General features: G+C 42.8%; 1 protein-coding gene across 2 annotated transcripts in view; it reads left to right on the plus strand.

The window, feature by feature from the left end:
• Positions 1–27,237, plus strand: part of UNC13D (unc-13 homolog D) — a 162,921-nt gene that overhangs the window by 44,517 nt on the left and 91,167 nt on the right. For both annotated transcript variants that reach the window (XM_082271700.1, XM_082271701.1), the window contains exons 5-10: positions 2,285–2,344; positions 11,478–11,544; positions 18,637–18,829; positions 22,026–22,070; positions 24,511–24,579; positions 26,880–26,949. In XM_082271700.1, the coding sequence (XP_082127826.1) occupies positions 2,285–2,344; positions 11,478–11,544; positions 18,637–18,829; positions 22,026–22,070; positions 24,511–24,579; positions 26,880–26,949 (504 nt within the window). The remainder of the gene's footprint in view (positions 1–2,284; positions 2,345–11,477; positions 11,545–18,636; positions 18,830–22,025; positions 22,071–24,510; positions 24,580–26,879; positions 26,950–27,237) is intronic.

The following is a 27,237-nucleotide window of genomic DNA, read 5'->3' on the forward strand; positions in this document are numbered from 1 at the left end:
AAAACATCTGTTCACTGATCCCCCCTGCGACAAGTGAACCTGAAAAGCAGTGTGTATCATGTGACTTCCAGGTTTACAGCAGTCATTCCCCAGCTATAGTAGCTTAGGGTGCAGCTAATCAAGCACAAAATGTCCAGGATTAGCTGCAATGGAGGGAAAACATTGGAGGACTAATAGATTCCTGATGTCTCCATAAACAGTACCTGTCACCTGCCCATGGTATCACTTAAGGGGCTTGTTAGCCCCCTTGTGATAGCAATAAAGTTACATGAAAAAAATGGAAAAAGTGTAAAAAAAAAAAAAACGAATTATAATAAAATAAATAAAAATAATGTAAAAAATTAAAAGCACCCCCATCTCTCCTGCACATACATGCAAATGCAATAAGTCTAGGGCGGTTGTTCATGGTTACCTCTAAACTGATAACCTGGTAAGGCTTCAAAAAGTTCCATCTTTAGAAAAAGTTAGGTACTGTAGTTTGTTGCCATGTCATGCATTTTTGAGTTTTACCATGCTTGGTATTTATTTACTTGACACAAACCCACATCAAAAATATCACAGCATTGCATGGCTTGTCTCAGTTAAGAGCATTTAGGCTCGGTTCACATTAGTGCGATGACAGACATCGCATGTGATTCGGAGCGCACTGCTCTTAAAATCACATGCGATGTCTGTGCGATGCAAATTCAGCCATACAGATTGTATGGCTGAATTTGCATCTGATTTGGCACAAACACGCACAGGACCCTTTTTTGGGTCCGCAGCAGAATCTGATAGCATGGGCGTTCACACCAGTGCGATTGATTCATGTCCGAATGTCAGTTCGCACTGCGATATGTCAACTGATCTGGGGGTGTTTTTAACTTTGAATTGACACCCCCAGCGATTCGCATATAGCAGTGTGAACTGCCTGCGCTGGGAATGTGATGCGGGAACCTGCAGTAGATTCCCAGGGTTTCTGCATCGCATAAGTGTCAACCGGGACCTAGGGGTTTATTCACTAAAGATGGAGTGCAAAATAAGGCTCACTGTATAGAAACCAATCAAAGTTCTAACTGCAACATGTTCAATTAAGCTTTGGCAATAAAACCTGGAAGCTAAAAAAAAAAAAACCTGGAAGCTGATTGGTTTCTATACTGAAGTGAGCCTGATTTTCCACTCTCCAGTAAAAAAAAAACCATAAGGCCCCTTTCACACTATCCGTCTGTTGGACGGATTCCATTTTTCTCAGCGGGGGATCGAGCCGCCGATTCCCCGCTGAGCAGCAGGAGGACAGCTGTGTCTCCGCGCTGTGTGCGGAGACAACAGCTGTCAGTTCCCCATACACCTCTATGGGGGAAATCGGATGGGAACGGACCATCGGTCCGTTCTCATCCGATCCCATCCGATTCGCTGGACGGAAGGAAAATAGGGTTTCCATCCGTCCAGATTTGACGGATCGGATCGGGTCGGATGTCAGCGGACATGTCTCCGCTGCCATCCGATGCCCCATAGGAATGCATAAGGGAACCGTTCAGATCCGCCAAAAAAACAGACAGGCGGATCTGAACGGTCCGCCTGTGTGAAAGGGGCCTACGGGTCTATTCACACATGCTGATTCGTTCCTCTGCTATCAGCATCAATCACTTCTGGAAAGTTTTCCTAACACCAAGAGAAAACCACTTTAAGTTAGGCAGACTAATTTAAAAACTTACTTTATGTTAAAAAAAGTATATAATGTATATTGCTGATTAAATAGGCTTATTACAATACTGGTTATAAAACCAAGGTGCAGTTGTTCTTTCAGGCTCGGTTCACACTTGTGCGATGCGGGAACGCTGCAAATATGCAGCGTGATCCCGCATCGCATCCGCACATCTGGCAGTTCACACTGCCATATGCGATACGCAGGGGGTGTCAATTAAATGTTAACGACACCCCCAGTTTGATTGCATATCACAGTGCGATCTGCAAGTTCGCACAGAATTGGATCGCACAAGTGTGAACCACTGTGCGATCCGATTCTGAGGCGGCTCAAAAAAAGCCCCATGTGCGAGTTTGCTGCGGATGCGCTGCAAATTCAGCCATACAAAGTGTATGGCTGAACTCGCATCCGCACATCAGATCGCATGTAATTTAGGAGCAGTGCGCTCCAAATTACATGCGATCTCGCAAACCGCACAAGTGTGAACCGGCACTCAGAACTTAACAGAATGGTTAGAAAATAACGATGATAATAGTAATAATAAAATAATGAGCACCATTACATATTTTAGTAGTTGTGGTAATCATTTGTTTCTTACAGGCCTTCAACATGGAACCAGAAGAGCATCAAGCCATCCTTAAAAGTGTTAAAGGCCTTGAGGTAACCGCAGCATAATATTGAAGGCTGTATTTTTAGCAATACAACGTACATTTGATTTAGACCTACACATGTGTATATATATATATATATATATATATATATATATATATATATATATATCACAATGGCATAGTTGCCAACATTCTGAAAACAATTTTATGGACACCTTTTTACTGTAGGCGGAGCTTTCTTTAAATTGTAGGCATGGTCTAGGATCAAAAAATGCAGTGCGCGAAGGGGGTGGCTTAAAGGGGTGTGCTTAGAGTCTAAGATGACTTGCATAGTGGAAAATGTGATAATATAAAGGGAATGTAGGTGGGGGTGGGGGGGTGAGCAGAGTTTGGGTGGGGATGGAGAAGAGGGGGGGGGGGTAAGCATAGTTGGGGTGGGGGTGAAGGGGGGATAAGTAGAGTTGGTGGGATGGAAAATAGGGGGGGTCTCAGAGATGGGCTGGGGATGGAGAAGAAGGGGGATAAGCAAAGTTGGTGGGGATTGGGGAAGAGGGGGATGAGCAGAGTTGTGGGATGGAGAAGAGGGCAGGGGGTGAGCAGAGTTGGGGGGATGGAGAAGAGGGGGGGGTGAGCAGAGTTGAGGGGGATAAGCAGAGTTGAGGGGATGGAGAAGAGGGAGGGGTGAGCAGAGTTGGGGAGGGGATGGAGAAGAGGGGGGTGAGCAGAGTTGGGGGGTGGAGAAGAGGGGGGATAAGCAGAGTTGGGGGATGGAGAAGAGGGGGGTGAGCAAAGTTGGGGTGGGGATGGAGAAGAGGGGGGATAAGAATAGTTGGGGTGACAGACACACAAAAGTTGCTGCATAGGACAGTCCGCAGACAGCTTTCTATAGGACTCACTGAAGTTGTAGCTTTTCTGGCGGCAGGTATGGGTACCTGCCTCAGGTGTCTCTCCCTGTTCACCACCGCGCCCCCCTCTCTTCATTAAAGCGTTTGTTACCCTAAAAAAATGGATCCTATTCCCTTAAAGCTTGATATACAGCACAGTGCTCACCTCTAGAAGTTACCAAGCATTCATTGCAATACAGAAGCACATACAAGCTCAGGTACTGTAAACCTTGCCAAACCACCGGATACAATTTATTAAATGTGCAAACATACACCATATGGTCACCTGACCCTCACACCTTTGATGAGGTTTGTGGAAATCTCATTTAAAAAAGTATAGTTTTGGATCTTTTCTGCTTATCAGAAAAATTGCCAGGTTAATCTATATTGTTTTCAGCCTATCAGAGAGCAGGATCTGCTAGTGAGGTCTGCTCATGGTGCTCAGGTGCAGCTCAGTTTTTCTGAAGTTTTTCACTGTACTGATGGCACTGGGTGGGAAGGGGTTAAACATCTAGGGCAATCAAAGGGCTAACTGTATGCCTAGCCAGTGTTTTTGTGTACACTGTGTGCTTCCTCCACTAGGGAAAGAGATTGATTTTATTCCCTGCTTTGGAGGAACACAGGATCGATCCCTTACCCCCTGTTAAAACTGAGATATGGCTTGTTTACATAGGCATATCTCAGAAATTGGGGCAGTGGGACTTTGAATGAGGCATGAATTGAAAAAAGAGGAATTTATTTTGAAAACATAAAATTTATACAGTTAATGTGTTTATAAACAAGTACTGAAACAATATATAATTCATAATGAGAATACATATATAAAAATGGGATCTCAAATGGGATCTCTACAATTAATTCCAATATAAAACACTGTATATAATATTTCATACATGATAAGAATAAAAATATATGAGTTTTTTGCATCCGAGTTATAATGTAGACTCTACGCGTTTCCTGGACCTCCGTCCATTCATCAGGAGTAGTGGATACATATAAAAAGTATCTGAAGAAAAAAGGAATTTATGTATTTTTGCACCAGAACAAGTGAGTATGTACAAGATGTATCAATCTAAAAATCTGTGGACATAATATATTACCTTTAACATCTCCGGGTCAATTTTGACACAGGAGAAAATGAGACCCAACCCAGGAGGGACAATGGTGGCATCTGAGGCAAAGTCTCCCCCGGGGCTGAGGTGCAGAGAGAGCCAGTCACGATCGGGGACAATCCGGGCAGGAAATACAGACCTCCTGTGTTGGGCTATGATAATTGCAATATAAGATATCCTAGGGATCGGTGATGATCTGAACAAACATAAAATAAATATATATTGGGTCACATAGGACTACCATAAATTGGCATATTGCTAAGAACAAATGAACCGATCCCAGGAGAAGGGTGGGTAAAGAGAAATGAAAAGGGGGTGATGGAGAAGATGAAAGGAAGATACTTTTTATAAGTATCCACTACTCCTGATGAATGGACGGAGGTCCAGGAAACGCGTAGAGTCTACATTATAACTCGGATGCAAAAAACTCATATATTTTTTATTCTTATCATGTATGAAATATTATATACAGTGTTTTATATTGGAATTAATTGTAGAGATCCCACTTGAGATCCCATTTTTATATATGTATTCTCATTATGAATTATATATTGTTTCAATACTTGTTTATAAACACATTAACTGTATAAATTTTATGTTTTCAAAATAAATTCCTCTTTTTTCAATTCATGCCTCATTCAAAGTCCCACTGCCCCAATTTCTCCTTAAAACACAATTCCAGGGATGGAGGCTTTCTCTTTTTTTCCCTGTGGCAGATCATTAATTTATTTATCTTTGAGATATTGGGTGGATAACACACCCCAGCCCCCCCTGATCTGCCACCTTTCTCTTTGTCTAATCATTTTTCTAATCATTTTTACATCTCAACAGTGAATATTCATTTTTATGTTTAATTATCAACATGCATTTATGATCCATCCCAGGTGGTTTCTAATGGGGCATGGGAGATTTCTCTCTCCGGGGCTGCGATGGACACTGGAGCTCCTCCCCCTTTTCTGTCTCTGCTCACCGCATCCAGCTCGGGGGGTGGGGCGTCCATGTCCATCGGCGCCATGTGGGGTTGTCCGGTGTGTGACGGGTGGTTCTATTCCGCCGCACCGCCGTGAACACTTCCCCCTTTTTTCCATTCTCCGCCCTAGATGGTCTGACGCCACCCACTTCCGTTTCACACCGGATGTGTGAGGGCGGATTTCCGTTTATATTGGCGGGTACATGGCGTTGGTGCAGACCTTGCCGGCGTCTCGGACTACTGGGCTGGGCTACTATCAGCTCTCCTTCTCACCACCCACCTCTTATGGGCATCACCACATTTCTTATGTCTATTCTATTTACGGTAGGTTTTCATATACCAATCTATGCACCTCCCAGATGCACAAACCTCCTCACTGGTTCTTTGGTTTCTGTTCACTTTTTTATTGTCACTCTACATTGAACTATATATTCTTCCTCTCATGGGTGTCTCTCCTTGGATCGGTCCATTTGTTTTTGTGAATATGTTTTAGACAGTCTAATTGACTTCATTTCTAATATTTTGTATGCCTATATAGATCAATACCGATCCATGGATACCCCATTACAATCACCATCCTTCCATCTGTGAGGCTTGCACTTTCCGTTCGGACTGTCAGTTCTATTCTTTGAACTCCAGTTCCTAGCACTTTGATGCACCATCCTCTTCACTGTTTTTTTCCTTTCATTTCACTTATCAGTTTCTTCCTTTCATCTTCTCCATCACCCCCTTTTCATTTCTCTTTACCCACCCTTCTCCTGGGATCGGTTCATTTGCTCTTAGCAATATGCCAATTTATGGTAGTCCTATGTGACCCAATATATATTTATTTTATGTTTGTTCAAATCATCACCGATCCCTAGGATATCTTATATTGCAATTATCATAGCCCAACACAGGAGGTCTGTATTTCCTGCCCGGATTGTCCCCGATCGTGACTGGCTCTCTCTGCACCTCAGCCCTGGGGGAGACTTTGCCTCAGATGACACCATTGTCCCTCCTGGGTTGGGTCTCATTTTCTCCTGTGTCATAATTGACCCGGAGATGTTGAGCGCCGGTTCACACTGGCGCGACGCTACTTTCAGGGGCGACCTCCGAGATCGCGGTGCGAGCAGCGCGCCGCAACCTCGGAGCGGCCGCCACAGACTTCATAACATTGAAGTCTATGGCGGTCGCCTCCTGGTCGCCCCAAAGAAGCTCCGGACCCTTTTTCTAGGTCGGAGTGACTTGTGTCGCTCCTATTAGAACGGGTCCGTAGCTTCCCTATGGGAGGCGACCTGCGGCGACCTGTGAGGCGACCAGGTCGCCTCACAGGTCGCCCTAGTGTGAACCGGGGCTGAAGGTAATATATTATGTCCACAGATTTTTAGATTGATACATCTTGTACATACTCACTTGTTCTGGTGCAAAAATACATAAATTCCTTTTTTCTTCAGATACTTTTTATATGTATCCACTACTCCTGATGAATGGACGGAGGTCCAGGAAACGCGTAGAGTCTACATTATAACTCGGATGCAAAAAACTCATATATTTTTTATTCTTATCATGTATGAAATATTATATACAGTGTTTTATATTGGAATTAATTGTAGAGATCCCATTTGAGATCCCATTTTTATATATGTATTCTCATTATGAATTATATATTGTTTCAATACTTGTTTATAAACACATTAACTGTATAAATTTTATGTTTTCAAAATAAATTCCTCTTTTTTCAATTCATGCCTCATTCAAAGTCCCACTGCCCCAATTTCTCCTTAATAGGCATATCTCAGTTCTCTGTGTATTGCCGAAGATCAGTGGGCACCAGAGGACATTGAGTGCCCGGCACCCACAGATCAGCTTCTGCTGTGAATTAGCACAGCAGAAGCAGCCTGCGTGCGACCCCTACAGGCAGAAGTCCAGAATCACATATAGATACATGATCTGGCGCACAGCTGCTGCCCAGTAGCAGTAAAAGTGCTATAGGGTGGTCAGCAAGTGGTAATTAGCACTACTGAAGTCACTCCGACTTTAGAAAAGGTTCCTGCACTACTTCAAGGGGACTTCTATTAGACTTGTGCCTGAAAGTAGCACTTAAAGGGTAACTCAACTTTCGTGGGAAACAAAAATTGCAAATAAAGAAAAAATAATATAGCATATACAATTACGACACAAATCATATTGTAATTGAATGTTATTCAAAATTACCTTTCCTTTTCAATCTGTAGCCATTGTAATTTTCTGAAAATACAATGCAATATGTCTACCTGGAGGTGTACACAGAATGTATACTGACGACGCCCCCCCCCCCCCAAAACATTTCCTGATTGTGTGTTTGGCTCACTGATTTTAACAGAAGTCTGCACTAAGATACAAGTCAGATTTCAGGCATCTCCTGCAACAAAAATGTCATTTTTGGCGAGATACTTCCAATAAGAACACGTCTAAAGGGATGCAGGCCCAACAGTTTTCCTCATTAGTGCTCTGCAGCTGACACAGCTGCATGATATATATGAAACCACTCAGCTGATCACAGAACTGGGTAAAAGGCCAATCAGAGCACCAAGTGATCACACATGATCAGCTGTGTCCAATGACAGCTGATTACAGATGTAAACACAAGCAGGTTATCGGCCTCCTTTCCTCACACTGACAGCATGGGGAAGGGAGAGGAGACCCGATAACCTGCTTGTGGTAAAGGGACTTTGGCACTGATAATCAGGGCATTGATTATCAGTTTCCTAATTATCAGTACAGTGCCCACCAGTGCTGTCAATCAGTGCCCACCAGTGCTGTCAATCAGTGCTCATCAGTGTTCCCAATCAGTGCCCAATAGTGCTGCCAGTAAGTGCCCATCATTGCCTCCTCATCAGTGTCACTTATCAGTGAAGCCTATCAGTGCCCATCAGTGCGGCCTATTAGTGCTGCCTATCAGTGCCCTTCAGTGCCGCCTATCAGAGTCCATCAGTGCCACCGTTTATTGCCCCTCAGTGCCACCTATCAGTGCCCATCAGTGCCACCTATCAATACAGACTCTTCAGCGCACATCAATGAAGGATAAAAATTACCTGTTTGCTAAATTTTATAACCAACTATAAAAATCTTTTTTTTTTTTTAATTTCAGTCTTTTTTAGCAAAAAGTGGTAAAGAAATACCACCAAAAGAAAGCTCTATTTGTGTGAAAAAAATGATAAAAATTTCATATGGTTATAGTGTTGCATGACCACGCAATTGTAAGCTAAAAATTGGCCTGAGCAGGAACAGGGTGAAAATGCCAAGTAGGCAAGTGGTTAAACTGCCCTGGCATTTTAGGGCCTCAGGAAACATGGTAGACAGTCAGAACATGTTTGCTTTTTATTCAAAACCTCTTATCTTTTTTTCTTTATATACCACAAGCTCAATCTCTATCAAACAAATTATATGAAATTATTTTGAGAACAGTGTTGTATAACCAAGTAATTGTCAGTCAAACTATCACAGCACTAAAACTGAAAAATGGCCAGGAAAGGAAGAGGTATGAGGAAGAGGAACAGGCTGGTACTCGGGTGCTTACTTTAACCTCTTGCCGACCAGCTACCATAGTTATACTGTAGCAGGTCGGCTCTGTTACGCGGTTAGAGGGGGCACACTCGTGCCGATTGGCAAGAGCGGGAGCCAATCAGCGGGTACCTGCGATCGCTCCTCATGGAGACAGAATGGCGGTTTACTGAAGTAAACACAGCAGACCGCTGTTCTGTCAGTGATGAATACAGAAATCCTGTGTTCCTCCTATTTAGGAACACAGGTCTCTGTGTTCATCCAGTGATTACAACCCCACACAGTTAGAAGGCATCCCCTAGGCACACATTTAACCCTTTAATCGCCCCCTGCTGTTAACCCCTTCCCTGCCAGTGTCAGCACAGTAACAGTGCAAATTTTTAGCACTGATTACTGTAGTAATGTCACTGGTACCCCTAAAAGTGTCAGGTATCTGATCTGTCCACCGCAATGTCGCAGTCCCGCTAAAAGTCGCCGATCGCTGTCATTACTAGTAAAAAAAATAAATAAATAAAAATGACATAAATCTTTCTCCTAGTTTGTAGACGCAATACATTTCGTGCAAACCAGTCAATATACTGTACACTTATGGGATTTTTTTTAATGTAGCAGAATACATATTGGCCTAAATTGATGAAAAAATAGATTTTTAAATTTTTTTTTATCGGGAATGTTTTATAGCAGAAAGTAAAATATATTGTTATTTTTCTTTTTCAGAATTGTCGTTTTTTTTTTGTTTATACGCAAAAAAATAAAATTCACAGAGGTGATCAAATACCACCACAAGAAAAATCTATTTTTGGGGAAAAAAGGAAATTCATTTTATTGAAATACAGTGTGGTATCACCGCGCAATTGTCCGTTAAAATAACACAGCGCCGTATCGCAAAATATGGCCTGGTCATCAGGGGGTAAAACCTTTCAGTCCTTAAGTGGTTAAAAAAAGATTATGCATAAAGTTGACCTCTAATCTTTTTTTTTAACCACTAAAGGACCAGAAGGTTTTACCCCCTGATTACCAGGCCATTTTTTGCGATACGGCGCTGCATTATTTTAACAGACAATTGCGTGGTCGTACGACACTGTAAAAATTAGACTCCCATTGGTGATCATTGCATGCTTGTCTCTGAAATCTGTGCAGTCAGGTACATTGCCTGGCCAAGAAGCCACCACCTGGAATTAACTAAGCAACTAACTAAACTAAGCATGCAGTAACTATTCTATTGGATAGTTACTGGATGTGCCCAAAGAATGAGGTCAGCTGACTACCTGAATATACTGAATGACCAGGTTATTTCATCAATGTATTTTTTCTTCCCTGATGGCACGGTCATATTCCAAGATGGAATTCATCGGGCTCAAATTGTGAAAGAGTGGTTCAGGGAGAATGAGACATCATTTTCACACATGGATTGGCCACCACAGAGTCCAGAACTTAGCCCCATTGAGAATCTTTGGGATGTGCTGGAGAAGGCTTTGCGCAGTGCTCCGACTCTCCCATCACCAAGACCACCACAGAGTCCAGAACTTAACCCCATTGAGAATCTTTGGGATGTGCTGGAGAAGGCTTTGCGCAGTGCTCCCACTCTCCCATCACCAAGACCACCACAGAGTCCAGAACTTAACCCCATTGAGAATCTTTGGGATGTGCTGGAGAAGGCTTTGCGCAGTGGTCCCACTCTCCCATCACCAAGACCACCACAGAGCCCAGAACTTAACCCCATTGAGAATCTTTGGGATGTGCTGGAGAAGGCTTTGCACAGTGCTCCGACTCTCCCATCATCAAGGCCACCACAGAGTCCAGAACTTAACCCCATTGAGAATCTTTGGGATGTGCTGGAGAAGGCTTTGCGCAGTGCTCCAACTCTCCCATCATCAAGACCACCACAGAGTCCAGAACTTAACCCCATTGAGAATCTTTGGGATGTGCTGGAGAAGGCTTTGCGCAGTGCTCCGACTCTCCCATCACCAAGACCACCACAGAGCCCAGAACTTAACCCCATTGAGAATCTTTGGGATGTGCTGGAGAAGGCTTTGCACAGTGCTCCGACTCTCCCATCATCAAGGCCACCACAGAGCCCAGAACTTAACCCCATTGAGAATCTTTGGGATGTGCTGGAGAAGGCTTTGCGCAGTGCTCCATCTCTCCCATCATCAAGGCCACCACAGAGCCCAGAACTTAACCCCATTGAGAATCTTTGGGATGTGCTGGAGAAGGCTTTGTGCAGTGCTCCGACTCTCCTATCATCAAGGCCACCACAGAGTCCAGAACTTAACCCCATTGAGAATCTTTGGGATGTGCTGGAGAAGGCTTTGCGCAGTGCTCCGACTCTCCCATCATCAAGGCCACCACAGAGCCCAGAACTTAACCCCATTGAGAATCTTTGGGATGTGCTGGAGAAGGCTTTGCGCAGTGCTCCAACTCTCCCACCTTCCAAACAAGATCTTGGTGAAAAAATGAATGCAACACTGGATGGAAATAAATCTTGTGACATTGCAGAAGCTTATCGAAACAATGCCACAGCGAATGCGTGCCGTAATCAAAGCCAACAAAATATTAGAGTGTGTGACCCTTTTTTTTTTTTGGTGGCGACATTTTTATTGGGCCAATGTAAGTTGTTAATGATAAGTCGGGTCAAGCATGTGTGGTATAAATGAGATGATTCTCAGACTCCAAATCTTCTTTTTTCAGCCACCAATTTTCTGTGTGAAGGTTACCGTCAAACAAGCAAAAGGGATCCTTGGGAAGGATGTTAGTGGTAAGAGAATATTTATATATCCGTTTATACATTTGTCTGAATAATATATTTGTACAAATTGCATTGAAGACATTAAGGTATATTAAACCCCAATCTCTAAAACCTCATATTAGCTCTACCATGTAAAAATCATTTCTAAAGCACTTTTATTGTAGTTTTAAGTCTGCAGCTTTCATTAAAATAAAACTTGGTTATCCTGCTATGAAGATTCGTATTCAGTAACTTCCTGTTATGAGGTGACAAGTAGCGATAAGGTCCAAGTTTGGGGCTATACAGGGTTCACCTCGAACTCTAGCTGTTTGTGCAAGCGGGAAATAAATGGACTGTGTGCCTGCCTGCTCTTGCCTGACTTTGCAAGAAGTCAATAATTAGTGCCAGTATTACTGTCTCTGCTAAATGAATGACAGTTTCCTAGGGGTCATGGTTGCTATGACGCCGGTGGTCACTGATGTCCTAGCAAACTTCAACATGGTCTGGTTCAATTCATTGCTGACTGGGGTATTCCTCATCAGGGAGTTGATATGAACAATGGAGCCAAGAATACTGGCTGATTTGACCAAATACGGCTGCACACATCCGTGGTTGCTAGGATGCCAGTGGCCACTTGTGTCCTAACAATTAACGACCCTGTGCAGCCCGGTCATATTTGGTCATTTCTATTTTTTTTCATCAGGCAGCATTGAAAGACAATATTTTTTAAAAAGCACTGCAGGACCTTTTTCTTTGGCCATAATTTTGTTCTGGACATTGTAGGACATTATTTTTTGGATACATTAGGACATATTTGTTTAAACTTTGCTGGTCATTCTTTTTTGGACATCATGGGACATTCTTTTTTGGACATCGTGGGACATTCTTTTTTGGACATCATGGGACATTCTTTTTTGGACATCATGGGACATTCTTTTTTGGACATCATGGGACATTCTTTTTTGGACATCGTGGGACATTCTTTTTTGGACATCGTAGGACATTCTTTTTTGGACATCGTGGGACATTCTTTTTTGGACATCGTGGGACATTCTTTTTTGGACATCGTGGGACATTCTTTTTTGGACATCCGGGGACATTCTTTTTTGGACATTATTTTTTGGACATTGCAGGACACTATTTTTTGGATATTGTGGGACACAATATTTTGGACATTGTTGAATATATTTTTAGTACATTTTTAGACATTCTGTTTTGGACATTTTGGGACATTATTTTGTGGACATCGTCAGACATTATTTTTTGGACATTGTGGGACATTATTTTGTGGACATCGTCGGACGTTATTTTTTGGACATTGTGGGACACTATTTTGTGGACATCGTCGGACATTATTTTTTGGACATTGTGGAACATTATTTTTTGAACATCGCAGGACATTTTATTAGACCCATGCGGTTCGTTTCATTCCGAATGGAAATGCGGACAAATTTTTTTTCGTTAGCTGGAAATTCAGATGTATCGAATTACCGAATTACAATAGTAAGGAATTTAAATGAATTTAAATTTTTCGGAAGATGGTTATATATATTTTCTATTTTATTCTATATTGTTAGACAGTTAGTATAAACAGCCTAATGCAACAGCTGCATTTAAATGGGAAAAAATTTGAACTAGAATGTGATTTCCAATTGGAAAACCAATTTGATAATTTTTTTAGAATGCCACCAGATTTTTTTCGAATTCATTCGAATTTTTTAAATTTGAATACGAAATGAATTCCAAAAACAAATATAATGAATTTAACTAAACAAATTTATTTAAATAAGGAATCGAAATGAAACAATACAAATATTTTTGTCTGGCACATGTCTACATTTTATTACAGCATGGGACATTATTATTATTATTTTCATCATAATTTTTGTTTAAGCAGAAGTAAAAGTAATAAAAAAAAAAAATGTTTTCCCTGCAAGCTAAAGTTATAATGTTCTAGTATGCATTACCTTGAAACAAAACTCTCCAGCAGCGCACTATCACCGCTGACAGGGTTTCCATCTTCACCTGGTCTTCCTTCTGGGTTTGCGGGCTCTGGTCTTTTGAGCGGACTGGAGTATGCACGCGGGTGCCACTGTTTATGGCGCAGGGCCCTTCAGAGCGCATGCAGCAGTGACATCACCGGCTGCAGAGACACTGAATATCTCCTAAACAGTGTCACATTTAGAAGATATTCCTTGTACCTACATCCAGGTAAGCTTTATTATAGACCAGTACCAGCACCTCTTAGTGGCAGGTGCACAGCTTTGACCAATAGCACTCAATCTCCTGTTTTGCTGAATCTGCATGAAGGATGCATCTACCCCCCCCCCCCCCCACCCTTACAAAGGATAAAAAGGAAAGTAAGTATGTATTATTTTTTAATTGTTAAGCTGAGACAACTCCTAACACAAAGTCATGTATGAACAGGTAAACACCAACAAGAAAAGAAAGAGCGGAAAGAGCACCTGGGTGTAGTATTTATTAAAACTCAATAAAAATGAAAAGTATGTTATAGTGCACTCACATATAAAATGAATATATGAGCACATCTGTCTAGTCTCCAGTAGGTGGCAGTATACTAGGTGGTCAGTGGTGTTACAGCAGACCCCTCCAGGTGGATCTAATGTCAGATATCAGGATCCAGGAATTATACCAGGATGAACCAGCTGATGAACCTGCAGTATGTAAAAACCAAAATGAAGACAAAGAGGATGAGAAAGTGCCACAGTCTAAGAGTAATATTTATTAAAAATCCATAAAATAAAGAATATTGCACTCACATGTAAAATAACTAACTATAAAGACATATCTGTAAAAATTCCAGCAGGTGGCAGCATTCTAGGCGGTCAGTGATTAGGGTTGCCACCTCATCCCTTTAAACCAAGACAAACAAAGTACACAGGTTCTGAGGCTGGTAAAGGTGGTAATTAAACTCACTTAGTGCCTTATGTGAAGTATATTAGCCTCAGAACCTGTGTCATTATGTGCCCTGGATTCAAGGGATGAGATGGCAACCCTATCAGTGGTACAGTAGCAAGCCCCTCAAATGGCCAAGGTGAATGTGATGTCAAACATTTGGAGCATGGACGGTAACCAAGAGAAACCCAAGGAAGAACCAGCAGGAGAAAAAGCAATGTGTATAGCTAGACCAGGGTTTCTCAACCAGGGTTCCTCCTGAGGTTGCTCGGGGTTCCTTAAGCAATGGACAATTTCTGCCTCTCAGATAAGTTTCCAATGACACCATTGTTCCTTTTAGCTATCTGTAAGGGGGTAATTATTCCCAATGATGACAAGAGTGAGGAGCATTCTTCCCACTGACTGTCACACTAATGTGTAATGAGTTGTAGATTTGGAATTTTTAGCAGGGGTTCCCCGAGACCAGAAATTTGTGTTGAAAAGGTTGGGAAAGGCTGAACTAGACACATACACATTTGTATAGGCGTAGCACTGATCCTGCTGGAAGTTTTAAAGATGTGCCTTTATATTTATTTTACATATGAGTGCAATATTCTTTATTTTATGGATTTTTATTAAATTCTACACTTAGACGGTTCACTTTCTAACGTATTTACCAGGGCTTTTTTTCAGTAGGAACGCGGGGGAACGCATTTCCGGCACCTCCAGCAATAAATGTATGTATGTATTGGCAAGGGGTGCTGGGGTGTGCTACAGGATCTGTTGATGCTGGCTGCTGGGGATCTATTGTCATTGGAGAGGATCTATTTTAGCCTGAGGGGGAGGTCTGTTGTTGCTGTGGGAAATTTATTGTTGCTGTAGGTGGCTCTTCTGTTGCTGGGGGTCAGTTGTTGCTGGGAGGGATCTGGAGAGTCTATTGATGCTGGATGCGGTTGGGATCTGTTTTTGCTGCGTTTGGGGTCTATTGTTGCTGGGCAGGGGGGTATTTTGTTGCAGGTGGTCCATTTTTTCCCGGGGGAATCCATTGTTCCTGGCTGCAGGGGATCTATTTTACTGCTTTTCTTGTTATCGTTAACAAATTCTGTGCAAATTACTTTATACCACAAATGTTACATGGTTCTATATTCTCTGAAAGGGGCAGTACTGGGAGGTGGGTGGGGTTTGGAACCAAGGAACGATGCTCGAAGGTTGATAGGGGTGGAGACAAGGGGATACCCAGAAAGGAGGAGTTCCTGCACCTATTCTCTGAGAAAAAAAGCCCTGGTATTTATATTGCTGGGTTATCTGTTGGTTGTTTCTGGTGTGCTCCCTGTGTACTTCCTCGCTCCTGGGATCCTCTGTAACACCACTTACCAATACTGCCACCTACTGGAGACTTGACAGATGTGCTAATAAATTCATTTTTGTGTGAGTGCAATATAACTTTTCATTTTTATAGTTTTATTAAATACTAAACTGAGGTAGTGACACTGTCTCTCCTTCTTTTCTTTTTAATATTTACATATTCTACTGGTAGGAACTGTCCCAGATCCTGCGTGACAGGGAGACAGCTGATACTAACTTAATATACATTTGTCATGTCTTATGGACTTTCCCTATGGACTCATTGTTCTAATATAATCATTTTTCTTTGTGTTATATGATTTGACTTTGTATGCTAGAACCATTTAGTGTCTGCTTGTGCACTTTACCTGATAACCTCAGGGTAGTAAGTGCAGTTTTTTTTAACCGTGTATGAACAGGAATACTCTTTATTATAACTATCTGCTGCTTAACTTACCATTTACAGTATTCACCCATGGTTATACTATGTGCCTCTTGTTATGCGTAAAACCAATACAATTATTGTAAGAAAGAAATAAATAGTAAATGTTTGCTTTAGTAAACTAAAAGTCATTCAGTTAGGCTTAACCACTTAAGCCCCGGAAGATTTTACCCCCTTCCTGACCAGGGTTTTTTTTGCGATTTTTTACTGCGTTTAATGGACAATTGCGCGGTCGTGCGACGCTGTACCTAAACGAATTTCACGTCCTTTTTTTCCCACAAACAGAGCTTTCTTTTGGTGGTATTTGATCACCTGTGCGATTTTTTGATCATGCGCTCTAAACAAAAAAAGAGCGTAAATTTTGCAAAAATAACAATATTTTTCACTTTTTTTTATATGAAATTCCCCCCCCAAAAAAAGTAAAAATCAAAATTTTTTAACATTTTCGGCCAATTTGTTTTATGCTACATATGTTTGGTAAAAAAAATTGCAAAAAGCGTATTTTGATTGGTTTGCGCAAAAGTTATCGCATTTACTAACAAAGGGAAAGATTTTTGTCATTTTTGGTGTTTTTTTTTTTTTAACGAGTAATGGCGGCGATCTGCGATTTTTTTGCGGTACTGCGACATTGCGGCGGACAGATCGGACCCTTGACTGACATTTTTGACACTTTTGGGGGTACCAGTGACATTACTGCAGTAATCAGTGCTATATATATGCACTGTTACTGCAAAAATGACACTGGCAGGGAAGGGGTTAACTTTATTGGACAGGGAGGGGTTAAGTGTGTCCTAGGGGCGTGCTTCTAACTGTGATGGGACAGGTCTCCTAGTGTAAAAGCAGAGATCAACGGTTCTACATAGTAGAACCGTCTGATCTGCATTTTTACACAGGGAGAATGACAGGCGGCTTGTTTACATAAGCCGCTTTGCCTTTCTCCCATTCTACCGACGATCGTAGTGTGACCGGCGGACATCGGGTCCGCCGGTCACACTCCCGCACTCCTCCGTGAACGAGCCGAGGCGGGCACGCGCCTCAGCGGGCACGCGCTCGCCCGCTATTGGCTCTAAAGCGGATGACAGGCGAGTGACATAGATCTACGTCACTCTGCCTGGCCGGGGCTGACTGCCGCAGTAAATATACTGTGGGCAGTCGGCAACCGGTTAAATACACCGATCAGCCATACCATTATGACCACTGACAGGTAAATGGAATATCTCATTACAATGACATCTGAAAATTGGTGGGATATATTAGGCAGCAAGTGAACATGTTGTCCATGAGGTTGATGTGGTGAAAGCAGAAAAAAATATAGGTATCACAGTTTGTTGTGTATAGGACTGTGAAGCCCATGGTGACCCGTGTCCACAGCCAAAAGCTTCTACAATGGTCACATGAACATCAGAACTGGACTACGGAGCAATGGAAGAAGTCAACCTGGTCTGGTGAATCACGTTTTCTTGTACTTCATGTGTATGGCCGGGTGCGTGTGCGTGACTTACCTGGGGAAGAGATGGCAGCAGGATGCGGTATAAGAAGGCAAATGGGCAGAGGCAGTGTGATGCTTTGGGCAATGTTCTGCTGGGAAACCTTGGGTCCTTCCATTCATGTGGATGTTACTTTGGTGTCCATGCCTCAATGGGTCAGGGCTGCAAATTCCATAGCGGACACCGGAGGATCCCCATCACCGTCCTCTCATCACTGGTACTACACCTGACACAGTGCTCCCCTCCCTCACCGGAGACGAGTTTCCCCTTGCTTTTGGCTGTGATCCCAGCTCTGCCTCTAGTCTCCAGCCGACCATTACTCCGCCCTGCTCCGCCCATTGTCTCTCCATTGACTCTATTTACAACACATTACAGCCTGCTCCCGCCCCCGTGCACGCCCCCGATGCAGCCAGGAGAGACAATGGGCGGAGCAGGGCGGAGTAATGGTCGGCTGGAGACTAGAGGCAGAGCTGGGAGGGCTGGATTGCATCGGGCTGGAGGGGCGGAGTTCCGATCACAGCCGAAAGCAAGGGGAAACTCGTTTGTGTCGGCTGCCTGCACAATATCGTGTCTTCGGAGATATGAATATCGCCCACGCCCGCAGAACGATAGTCGATATCACATCGACTATCGTTCAGCCCTAATGCAAATGCAAATGTGCGTTGATCCTGCACATGTATGTAAACAGCGATTTCCCCACATATGTTAGGTATTGCTGAGTGAAGGCAATATTTCTAGGGTCGTCGTTCCTGGTTACCTCCAAACTTTTAAAGTGCCATCTATGAAAAATGTTAGGTACTATAGTTTGTTGCCATATCATGCATTTTTGAGTGGAGGTACTCTTTAAAGGATTTCTTGATTTTCTTTTGTTCACTCTCTGACTGATGTTATATTATAGTGAATATTATATCATGGATTAGTTTGTAAATGTTATATCGGTTCATTTTCTGGAAGGTTTTAGTGATCCCTACTGTCTTCTGGGAATTGAGAATCGGCCAGACAGTCACACCAGGGATATCAGTCCTAATCCTGACAAGAAACAAAAGCAGAAAGCTGTGGTCCGGAACACCCTTCCAGAGGATCAGACACACAGAACGCAAGTCAAACTTCAGACCTTAAATCCCGTATGGGATGAAACGTTCACAATGTAGGTATATCTGTGGTATGGGGTCACTTTATTCAGAGAAAAAATGATTTAGTATTAGATGGGTTCATGAATTAAAATAAGAATTTTTCCTAAAGCCACTTCCTGCAAGGGAAAACTTGATCATGAGCGCAGTTCGTTCTGTACTCCTGTGACCCATTTTGGACTCCACTCTCTGCTGACATCACAGAGCCAGTAGAGCCCCCCACCCCAAAGCACCCAACCATGTTGAGGGCATGTGGCCTGGTATGGTTCAGAAGTGGGGGGGGGGGGGTGCTAGCTTGTCCCCCCCTTTCCTGACCTGCGGGCTGCATGCTCGGAAAAGGGTCTGATATTGATTTTGGGGGGGGGGGAACCACACACTGTTTTATAACAAAATTAATGTGTGTGTGTGTGGGGGGGGGGCGCTGTTTTTTGTTTTTTTTTACATTTTAGTATTCAAGCAAAAAATTGGGGGAGCAAACCCTGAACATGTATATCTAAAGCCGGTGCAGCTATGGACCAAGCGACATGTATATTAAAAAAGGGTTAGAGAGGCTGGATTCACCCCTTTTTTATGGATAGTGTAGGACCCACTGATAATGGGGTACTTTGACGCAGTGGTGGGCTTGAGCACGATATGGCCATATGGTGGGACTAAATCCCCATTTTTATTTATGGATTGTCTCCATATTTGATAGTCATTTCTTTTGCATGTGTGCGCTATTCTTTTTTAATATACATGTTGCTTGGTCCATAGCTGCACCGGCTTTAGATATACATGTTCAGGGTTTGCTCCCCCAATTTTTTTTGCTTGTTTACATTTTAGTATTGCCGGCAATGGTATTGGATTGTCAGTTTTGCTGTAGTAGGTTCTATTCACGGTTCAGATGTCCTACTTTACAGGCACTATATTTAAAGACATTTTTCACTTCTATTTTTTTACTTTAACCACTTTAGCCCCGGAAGATTTTAATGCTCAATGACCAGGCCACTTTTTTAACTTGGCACTGCGCGAATTTAACTGACAATTGCGTGGTCATGCAATGCTGTACCCATATGAAATTTACGTCCTTTATTTCCCACAAACAGAGCTTTCTTTTGGTGGTATTTGATCACCTCTGCACTTTTTATTTTTTGCGATTTTAATAAAAAAAGAGCAAAAATTGTTGTCATATATTTAGTCCAAAATGTATTTAGCTACATGTCTTTGACAAAATGAGTGTATTTTTATCCACTTTAAGACCGGAAGATTTTACCCCCTTCCTGACCAGGCCATGTTTTGCGATTTGGCACTCCGTTACTTTAACGGACGATTGCGCGGTCGTGCGACGCTGTACCTAAATTAAATTTATGTCCCTTTTTCCCCACAAATAGTGCTTTCTTTTGGTGGTATTTGATCACCTGTGCGATTTTTAATTTTTGAAAAAAAGAGCGACAATTTAAAAAAAAAAAACAATATTTTTCACATTCTGCTATATAAAATTCCCCAAAAAAAATTTAAAAAATCAAAATTTTTTAACATTTTAGGCCAATTTGTTTTCTGCTACATATTTTTGGTAAAAAAAAAAAGCAATAAGCATATTTTCATTGGTTTGCGCAAAAGTTATCATGTCTACTAACTACGGGAAAGATTTATGTCACTTTTATTGTTTTATTTTTTTTTTACTAGTAATGGTGGCGATCTCTGATTTTTTGCAGGACTGCGACATTGCGGCGGACAGATCAGACCCCTAACTGACAACATTTTTGACACTTTTGGGGGGACCAGGGACATCACTACAGTAATCAGTGCTATAAATATGCACTGTTACTGTAATAAGGATACTGGCAGGGAAGGGGTTAACACTGTTGGTGATCAAGGGGTTAAATGTATGCCTCATGCTTACTGATGTGGGTGGGGGGGAGGGGGTTCTGTGACACAGACACAGATCGCAGTTTCAGCTATGCTGAATCCTGTGATCTCTCCCTGTCTGTTACAGAGAAGATCCACCTGCTTTGTTTACACAAGCAGGTGGATCTTCTCACACAGCAGGAGCGAACCTCCAGCGGCGTGCGCGCGCCACCGAGACAGCTAGGAGTCCAGCGACGTAGGTCTACGTCACTGGACCCAGGGGAGCAACTGTGCCGCAGTAGCAGCACAGTGAGCGGTCGGCAAGTGGTTAAGCATCATTAAAATCACTGCTCCTAAAAAAAAAAACAATCTTTTTTAGAAAAATATTTTGCATTGATACATTTCCCCCAGGGTAGTACCTGGGCCCCCATAACCTTTTTATGGCCAATAACTTGAATATAAGCCTTCAAAATGGACATTTTTGATTTTTAAAATTCGGGTCTCATAGACTTTAAAGCAGTTGCTAACCGCTGGTTGTTGTTTTTTTTTTTTGGACCTGCAAGGTAAAGGCATAAGGTTCTATCTAGGCATCGCATTCTAGCACTTAATGTGAAACTTAACTGAAAACAAAGCCCTCCAGCAATGTGATATAATCGCTGGAGGCAGCGTCCATCTTTACTCGGTCTACCTTCCGGGTCCGCGGTCTCCAGCTGTGTGACAGGCCGCAAATGCGATGACGTCACTCCCATGCATGCACAGGGGGGAACCGTCAGTCACAGCACAGGTATCTGAAGAAACGGCATGGGTGGCCATTCCTTCAGAGCGTATACGCCAATTACATCATCAACTGAGTGTAATGTAAATATCTCCTAAACGGTACATGTTTAGGAGATATTTACAGTACCTATAGGTAAGCCTTATTATAGGCCTACTTATATATTATTCCTTAGAGTTTACTTCCACGTTAATAGGGTTCGCTTTTTAGAGTCAGAACTTATTACATGTTTGGAAGTTCTGGTGCGAACCAAACAGGGGGTGTTCGGCGTATCCCTAATTGCAATGGGGAATGAAACAATATGACCCTCCAATTGGTGGAAAGGTAAGTCATAGACTCAAAAGAATGGCTGAAACCAATAACTATTTTTAAGTTGGAAAACACATCCTCTCCAGTCCTTATAAGTGACAAGAGGCATGCTATTACTATTAATCGGTTTTATACTGGATTCTGTACGCAAAATTCTATTTTTTCTTCGATTTTTTACTTCTTTCTATCTTATGTATTTTATTCATTTGATATAGCCTGACAGGATGAACATTGGGAAAGAAAGATTTTTATGTATGTAGAATAATTAAATCAAACTGCTTTCCTCTTACAATGTATTTTAGGGAAGTAGAAGACCTTGAAAATGCTAAATTTACTATGGATATGTGGTAAGAAAAGCTCATATATGCATTATAGTTTATGTACAAGTAGACACTGCATTTCTGTTTTCTTTTATTTGTTTTGAGTACTTAATTATTTTAAAGGGTTTAAAGCTGAACACCAGGCACATATAAAAGAAGAACTAAAGGCAACCTTTTTTCTTCTTCTTATAACCCCGGTCAGTTTTCTTTATTTTTTTTCTTTCTTCCCATGTGTGCCCTATTGGGGAGCATTCTGTTCACTACCTGTCCCAAAGATAAAACAGGAAGTGAGAAGAAATCCCTCAAAGGTAAGGTACTAGATCTAATGTCCCCATTGGAAGATTTACCCTATATATCTGTTCTGGGGACAACCCAAAATTTAGGATTTTCTTTCACTTCGGTGATAATGGTAAACAAGACAAATAGAGAGAGTGAATCTCCCTAATAAAGACACACACACACCAGTAAAACCAGGGGTCCGTGGGCCTCACCCGCCCCGCCGCCGCTAAATGTCCGGCCCCTCAGTGCACGTGATGAATTCATCTGCACCCGGCCCGCGGACATTTTAAAGTGGTTGTTAAGCCACTTTGTTATGTTTACACAAATGTTCCTGTTTGCTAATGACAAGTGTCCCAGTGCCTGTGCTTTATTAATAAAATGCCGCCATATACCTGATTTTCGAGCGCTGCTCAGTGCTCACATGACCGGCTGGCTCTCCCCTCTTCTGATCTGGCAGCTAGAGTGGGAGGGGCTGAGAGTCACCCACTGACGTCAGGAGGGAGGAGAAAGCTGGCCAGTCACGTAAGCGCCAAGCAGCATTAGGAAATCGGGTATATAGCGGCATTCTATCAATAAAGCACAGGCACTGGGACACTTGTCATTAGCTTACAGGGATGTTTGTGTAAAAAAAACTAAGTGGCTTAAGTAGTAGCTTAAGTAGCTTCAGGGGGGGCACTGTAATATGCAGGGGGTGTGTGTAGGGGGCTGTGTAATATGCAAGGGGGCTGTGTTAAATGTAGGGGGGCTGTGTAATATGCAGGGGGGGCTGGGTGGGGGCTGTGTGATGTGCAGGGGGGGTTGTGTAATATGCAGGGGGTCTGTGTAATGTAAAGTGGTCCAGAGGTGCTAGGGCTGTGTAATGTAAAGGGTTCCAGAGGTGCAGGGGGCTGTGTAATGTAAAGGGGTCCAGAGGTATACGGGGGCTGTGTAATGTAAAGGGGTCCAGAGGTATACGGGGGCTGTGTAATGTAAAGGGGTCCAGAGGTATACGGGGGCTGTGTAATGTAAAGGGGTCCAGAGGTGCAGGGGGCTGTGTAATGTAAAGGGGACCAGAGGTGCGGGGGCTGTGTAATATAAAGGGGTCCAGAGGTGCAGGGGGGTGTGTGTAATGTAAAGGGGGCCACAGGTTTCGGGGGCTGTGTAATGTAAAAGGTGTCAGAGGTGCAGGGGGCTGTGTAATGTAAAGGGGGCCAGAGGAGCAGGGGGTGTGTAACGTAAAGGGGTCCAGAGGTGCAGGGGGCTGTATAATGTAAAGGGGGCCAGAGGTGCAGGGGGTGTGTAATGTAAAGGGGTCCAGAGGTGCAGGAGGTTGTGTAATGTAATGGGGGTCAGAGGTGCCGGGGCTGTATAATGTAAAGGGGTCCAGAGGTACGGGGCTGTGTAATGTAAAGGGGGCCAGAGGTGTGGGGGCTGTGTAATGTACAAGGAGTCAGAGGTGCGGGGGCTGTGTAATGTTATCTTCATTTATTAGCAGATGAATTTTGCCCTCCATACATTCACATACATTGAATCTGGCCCCTAAATGGAAAAATGTTGCTGACCCCTGAGTAAAACCATAATAGGTGCTCTTTATCCTCTCTACTCTATCCAAAACTAAAAGAAAAGTTTAGCCTTTAGTTCCTCTTGAACTCACTTTGGAAAAATTTACTCTCACTTTCTGTTTTGGCAATGGGACAGGATTGAATGGAAATCACTCCAATGGGACACAGATGGCAAAAAAAATCTGACAGGGGCTATAACCCTCCCTTACTCTATCCAAAAGGAAAAAAAGTTTTACCTTTAGTTACACTTTAATGTTTCAACCTATCAGGCGGATGGGACAATCAGAGTGGGAGCTCTAAAATAGGAATCATTTGAATACAATAAAGAGCTAGCTTGGTTTTAAACTATGCAGGAGATTCGGGTTTTCTGACATATTTATCATTAATATCCCTTTCTGAACAGCCACTCAAAGAGAATAGAATGAGATTAGAAGTCTGTCTCTATTCCAGAATTGGCACAAATCCTTCGGTAATATTAATTCTGGCAACTTGGGGGGGCATTCTAAGCTTTTTACCGTTTTAAAAAGAAAATTTGTGATTGAAGTTACAGTTATACGTAACTAACAAATAACTATCTTAACCAGAGTGTACATTCAGTGTTGTCAGCATACTACTGTCGTAATAATGTTTCTATTATTCTCCTGAAGGGATTATGATGATGTAGAATCTGTTAAAACAAAACTTGGGGAACTTACAGATCTGCATGGACTAAAGAGGTAAGAATTAATGTAACTATGTGATTTATAGCTGAAGAAAGCTACATTGTGCCAAAAAAGTAATCACGAAGTTCATCCTAAAGGGTGAAAAGGACTGATCATATAGGACTGCTTTATATGTGTGTTTGGCCTCATGTACACAAATGTATTAGGGGCACACAACACAAAATTCTGGCTATTTTTCTGAGCCTGGGAAGCACACAGCTTTTCATAGACATGAATGACTGTGCATCACTGTACTAGGATAAACAGCGGTTGCCAGGACCTTGATCACCTGCTGTTGGCACTGTGCTTCCCAGAGTGGAAGATTGTAGTTCCAGTGTCCACCAGTGAGTTTCTCCCATAAAATCATGCAAACAGAATTGCGGGACGTCTTTCACCCAAAAGAAGTTCTTGTACTGTAGAGGATGAACTAAATACCCTCCCAGCAGCCAGCATCAGGTGGAAATTGATTCCTGGGATCTGCTGGCTGCTGGGAGGGTATTTAGTTCATCCTCTACAGTACAAGAACTTCTTTTGGGTGACAGACGTCCCGCAATTCTGTTTGCATGATTTTATGGCGTATGTCGATTCGTCGGGTGACAATTGTGGCAAAACCGCACCGCATTTGGGGTGCCATTGCAAGTCACAAGAATCGCACGGATGCCCCGCGATTTGCAATGATTCATGATCGCGGGCAGAATCACCATGATTCTGCCTGTGATCCGGGATGCCAATATGTGAACGGAGTCTAAGTGTAGCCACACAGATCTGGGCATACCTGCTACTAATTCCTGACAGTGGTGATCGTGTAAAGGATTTAGCATATGGGCATATTTTCTAAACACAGGCTTTCTGCATCCAGGAATTTGTCTGTACACTATACTGGCGTAAACCCACAGAAAGCTATGCTTAGCTATCCATGTCTATGGCTGGGTGTATGAAGCACCTGGGCTTCCCGGGTACAGAAAAAAGGTAGAAATTATATGTAGCACCCTCCTAGGTAGGTGCAAGAGTAAATGTATATAGTTTTTGGTTTTTCTGCTTAACAGGGAGACAGCTAAGCAAATTTATGCGCTTTCTTCTTAACAGAGAGCTGTGATTGATTGGAAGAGCCTGCTCAGTGTGTTCTGGTGCTGCTCATGTTGTCTTGAAAGTTTCACACTGGTCTAGAAAGTATTGGATGTACTGGACAGTGGGTTGAAACCTTGCAGAGGAGAGCATTGATATCTATGCAGCCCTGGCCAATTAGAAGGGGATGTGCCCCAAGGCATGCTGCGTGACTGTATTTATATCTGAAGAACACATGGGCTCTGGGTCTTCTTCTAGAGAGAGAGGTCCAGGAGGAGGGGGGCTGCTGCCCCTCCCTTAGCGCAGGCTGCCAGGTGGTCAACCTTAGGGCCTGAAATACTGAAGCTGCAACCCATGGTTCTTGGGAGAGCTGACTGAGGGAGGATCTTATCCGGTACTACTGAGGAAAGTTGCTGTGTGTGCTTCAAGAGCCTTGTGAGTACATACAGACCTTCACAGGGGATCTTTGGGACTTGTGCTATTAGATCCCCCCCCTGGGTGCTAGAAGTCAGCTGTTAGGCACGAGATAAAGGGGACATTGGCTAGTGTCTTGAAAAGGCATGCAGTTGCTGTATGTTCCTGGCTGATGATCAGCCATACGGTTCTACTGAGAGAATTGTTCTCACCTGTAAATAGTTAATTTAGAGTATCCTACTAATTCCCTTCTCCTGTCCAAGTTCTCCAAATAAAACCTAAAAACAAATCCCCTAGACTGGGCATTGGAAATAACAAGCGGAAAAGTGTGTGCACCTGACTGTGAAAATACCCTGTAACTGGCTGTGGATCAATCAGTGGGAGGCTCGGGAACCAGTATTCAAGTGGCTCCTGCGGGGGTAGTGCTACATATATGTGTACATAACCATGAGGTCTTAGTCTAGGCTTGCCTTATGCTTTAAAAGTATTTACATATTCAGTAAAGTAGTAAAAGCGCTTCATAACAAGTCCTCAATGACCCTTCTAGCTGCATATACTATAACTCATTCTCAAAGATTACAACAGAGACCTGTTTGATTTGAGCTTACATGCACCTACTGTAAATTTATATCAGAAGGCTGGCAGGCTACCAGAACTCAGCTCTCCACAGAAAAAAAAGGGAGAGGAGCTAGGATATCAGTGCTTCTGTTGTGAACTTGGACGATGAATTTTACCACCATGCCTGTAGCTACAGAAGTGAATGATGGGTTTACTTTAGGATGTTTCTCCTTACTATTCTTTCAAATCTGATATTGGCACCCATCTGTGATTTTCAGGATATTTAAAGATGCCCGAAAGGACAAGGGTCAAGACGACTTTCTAGGCAATGTGGTACTACGAGTTCGGGTAAGAACAAAATCAATTTTCAGTTGCAGAGATAACAGCTTAGAGCAAATTCTACTCACTAATATTCCAAAAATGAGTATGGGCTCATTCACATATGTGGGTGGGGGGGGGGGAGAGTGGTAAAAATAGGTGGGCTTTACCGTCCCCCAACCGCTCCCATAAAATAACACAGAAGCTGGAAGGGGTTGTACTCATACCTTGGCAAAAGTTATACCCCTTGTCGGATTTGGTAGGCAGTACTGCCACCAAACCTGACTCATTCAAGTTAATTGGGCTGCAGTGCAACTG

The sequence above is a fragment of the Pelophylax lessonae genome (genome assembly GCF_965119305.1).
Source record: "Pelophylax lessonae genome assembly, chromosome: 11".
Classification (NCBI taxonomy): domain Eukaryota; kingdom Metazoa; phylum Chordata; class Amphibia; order Anura; family Ranidae; genus Pelophylax; species Pelophylax lessonae.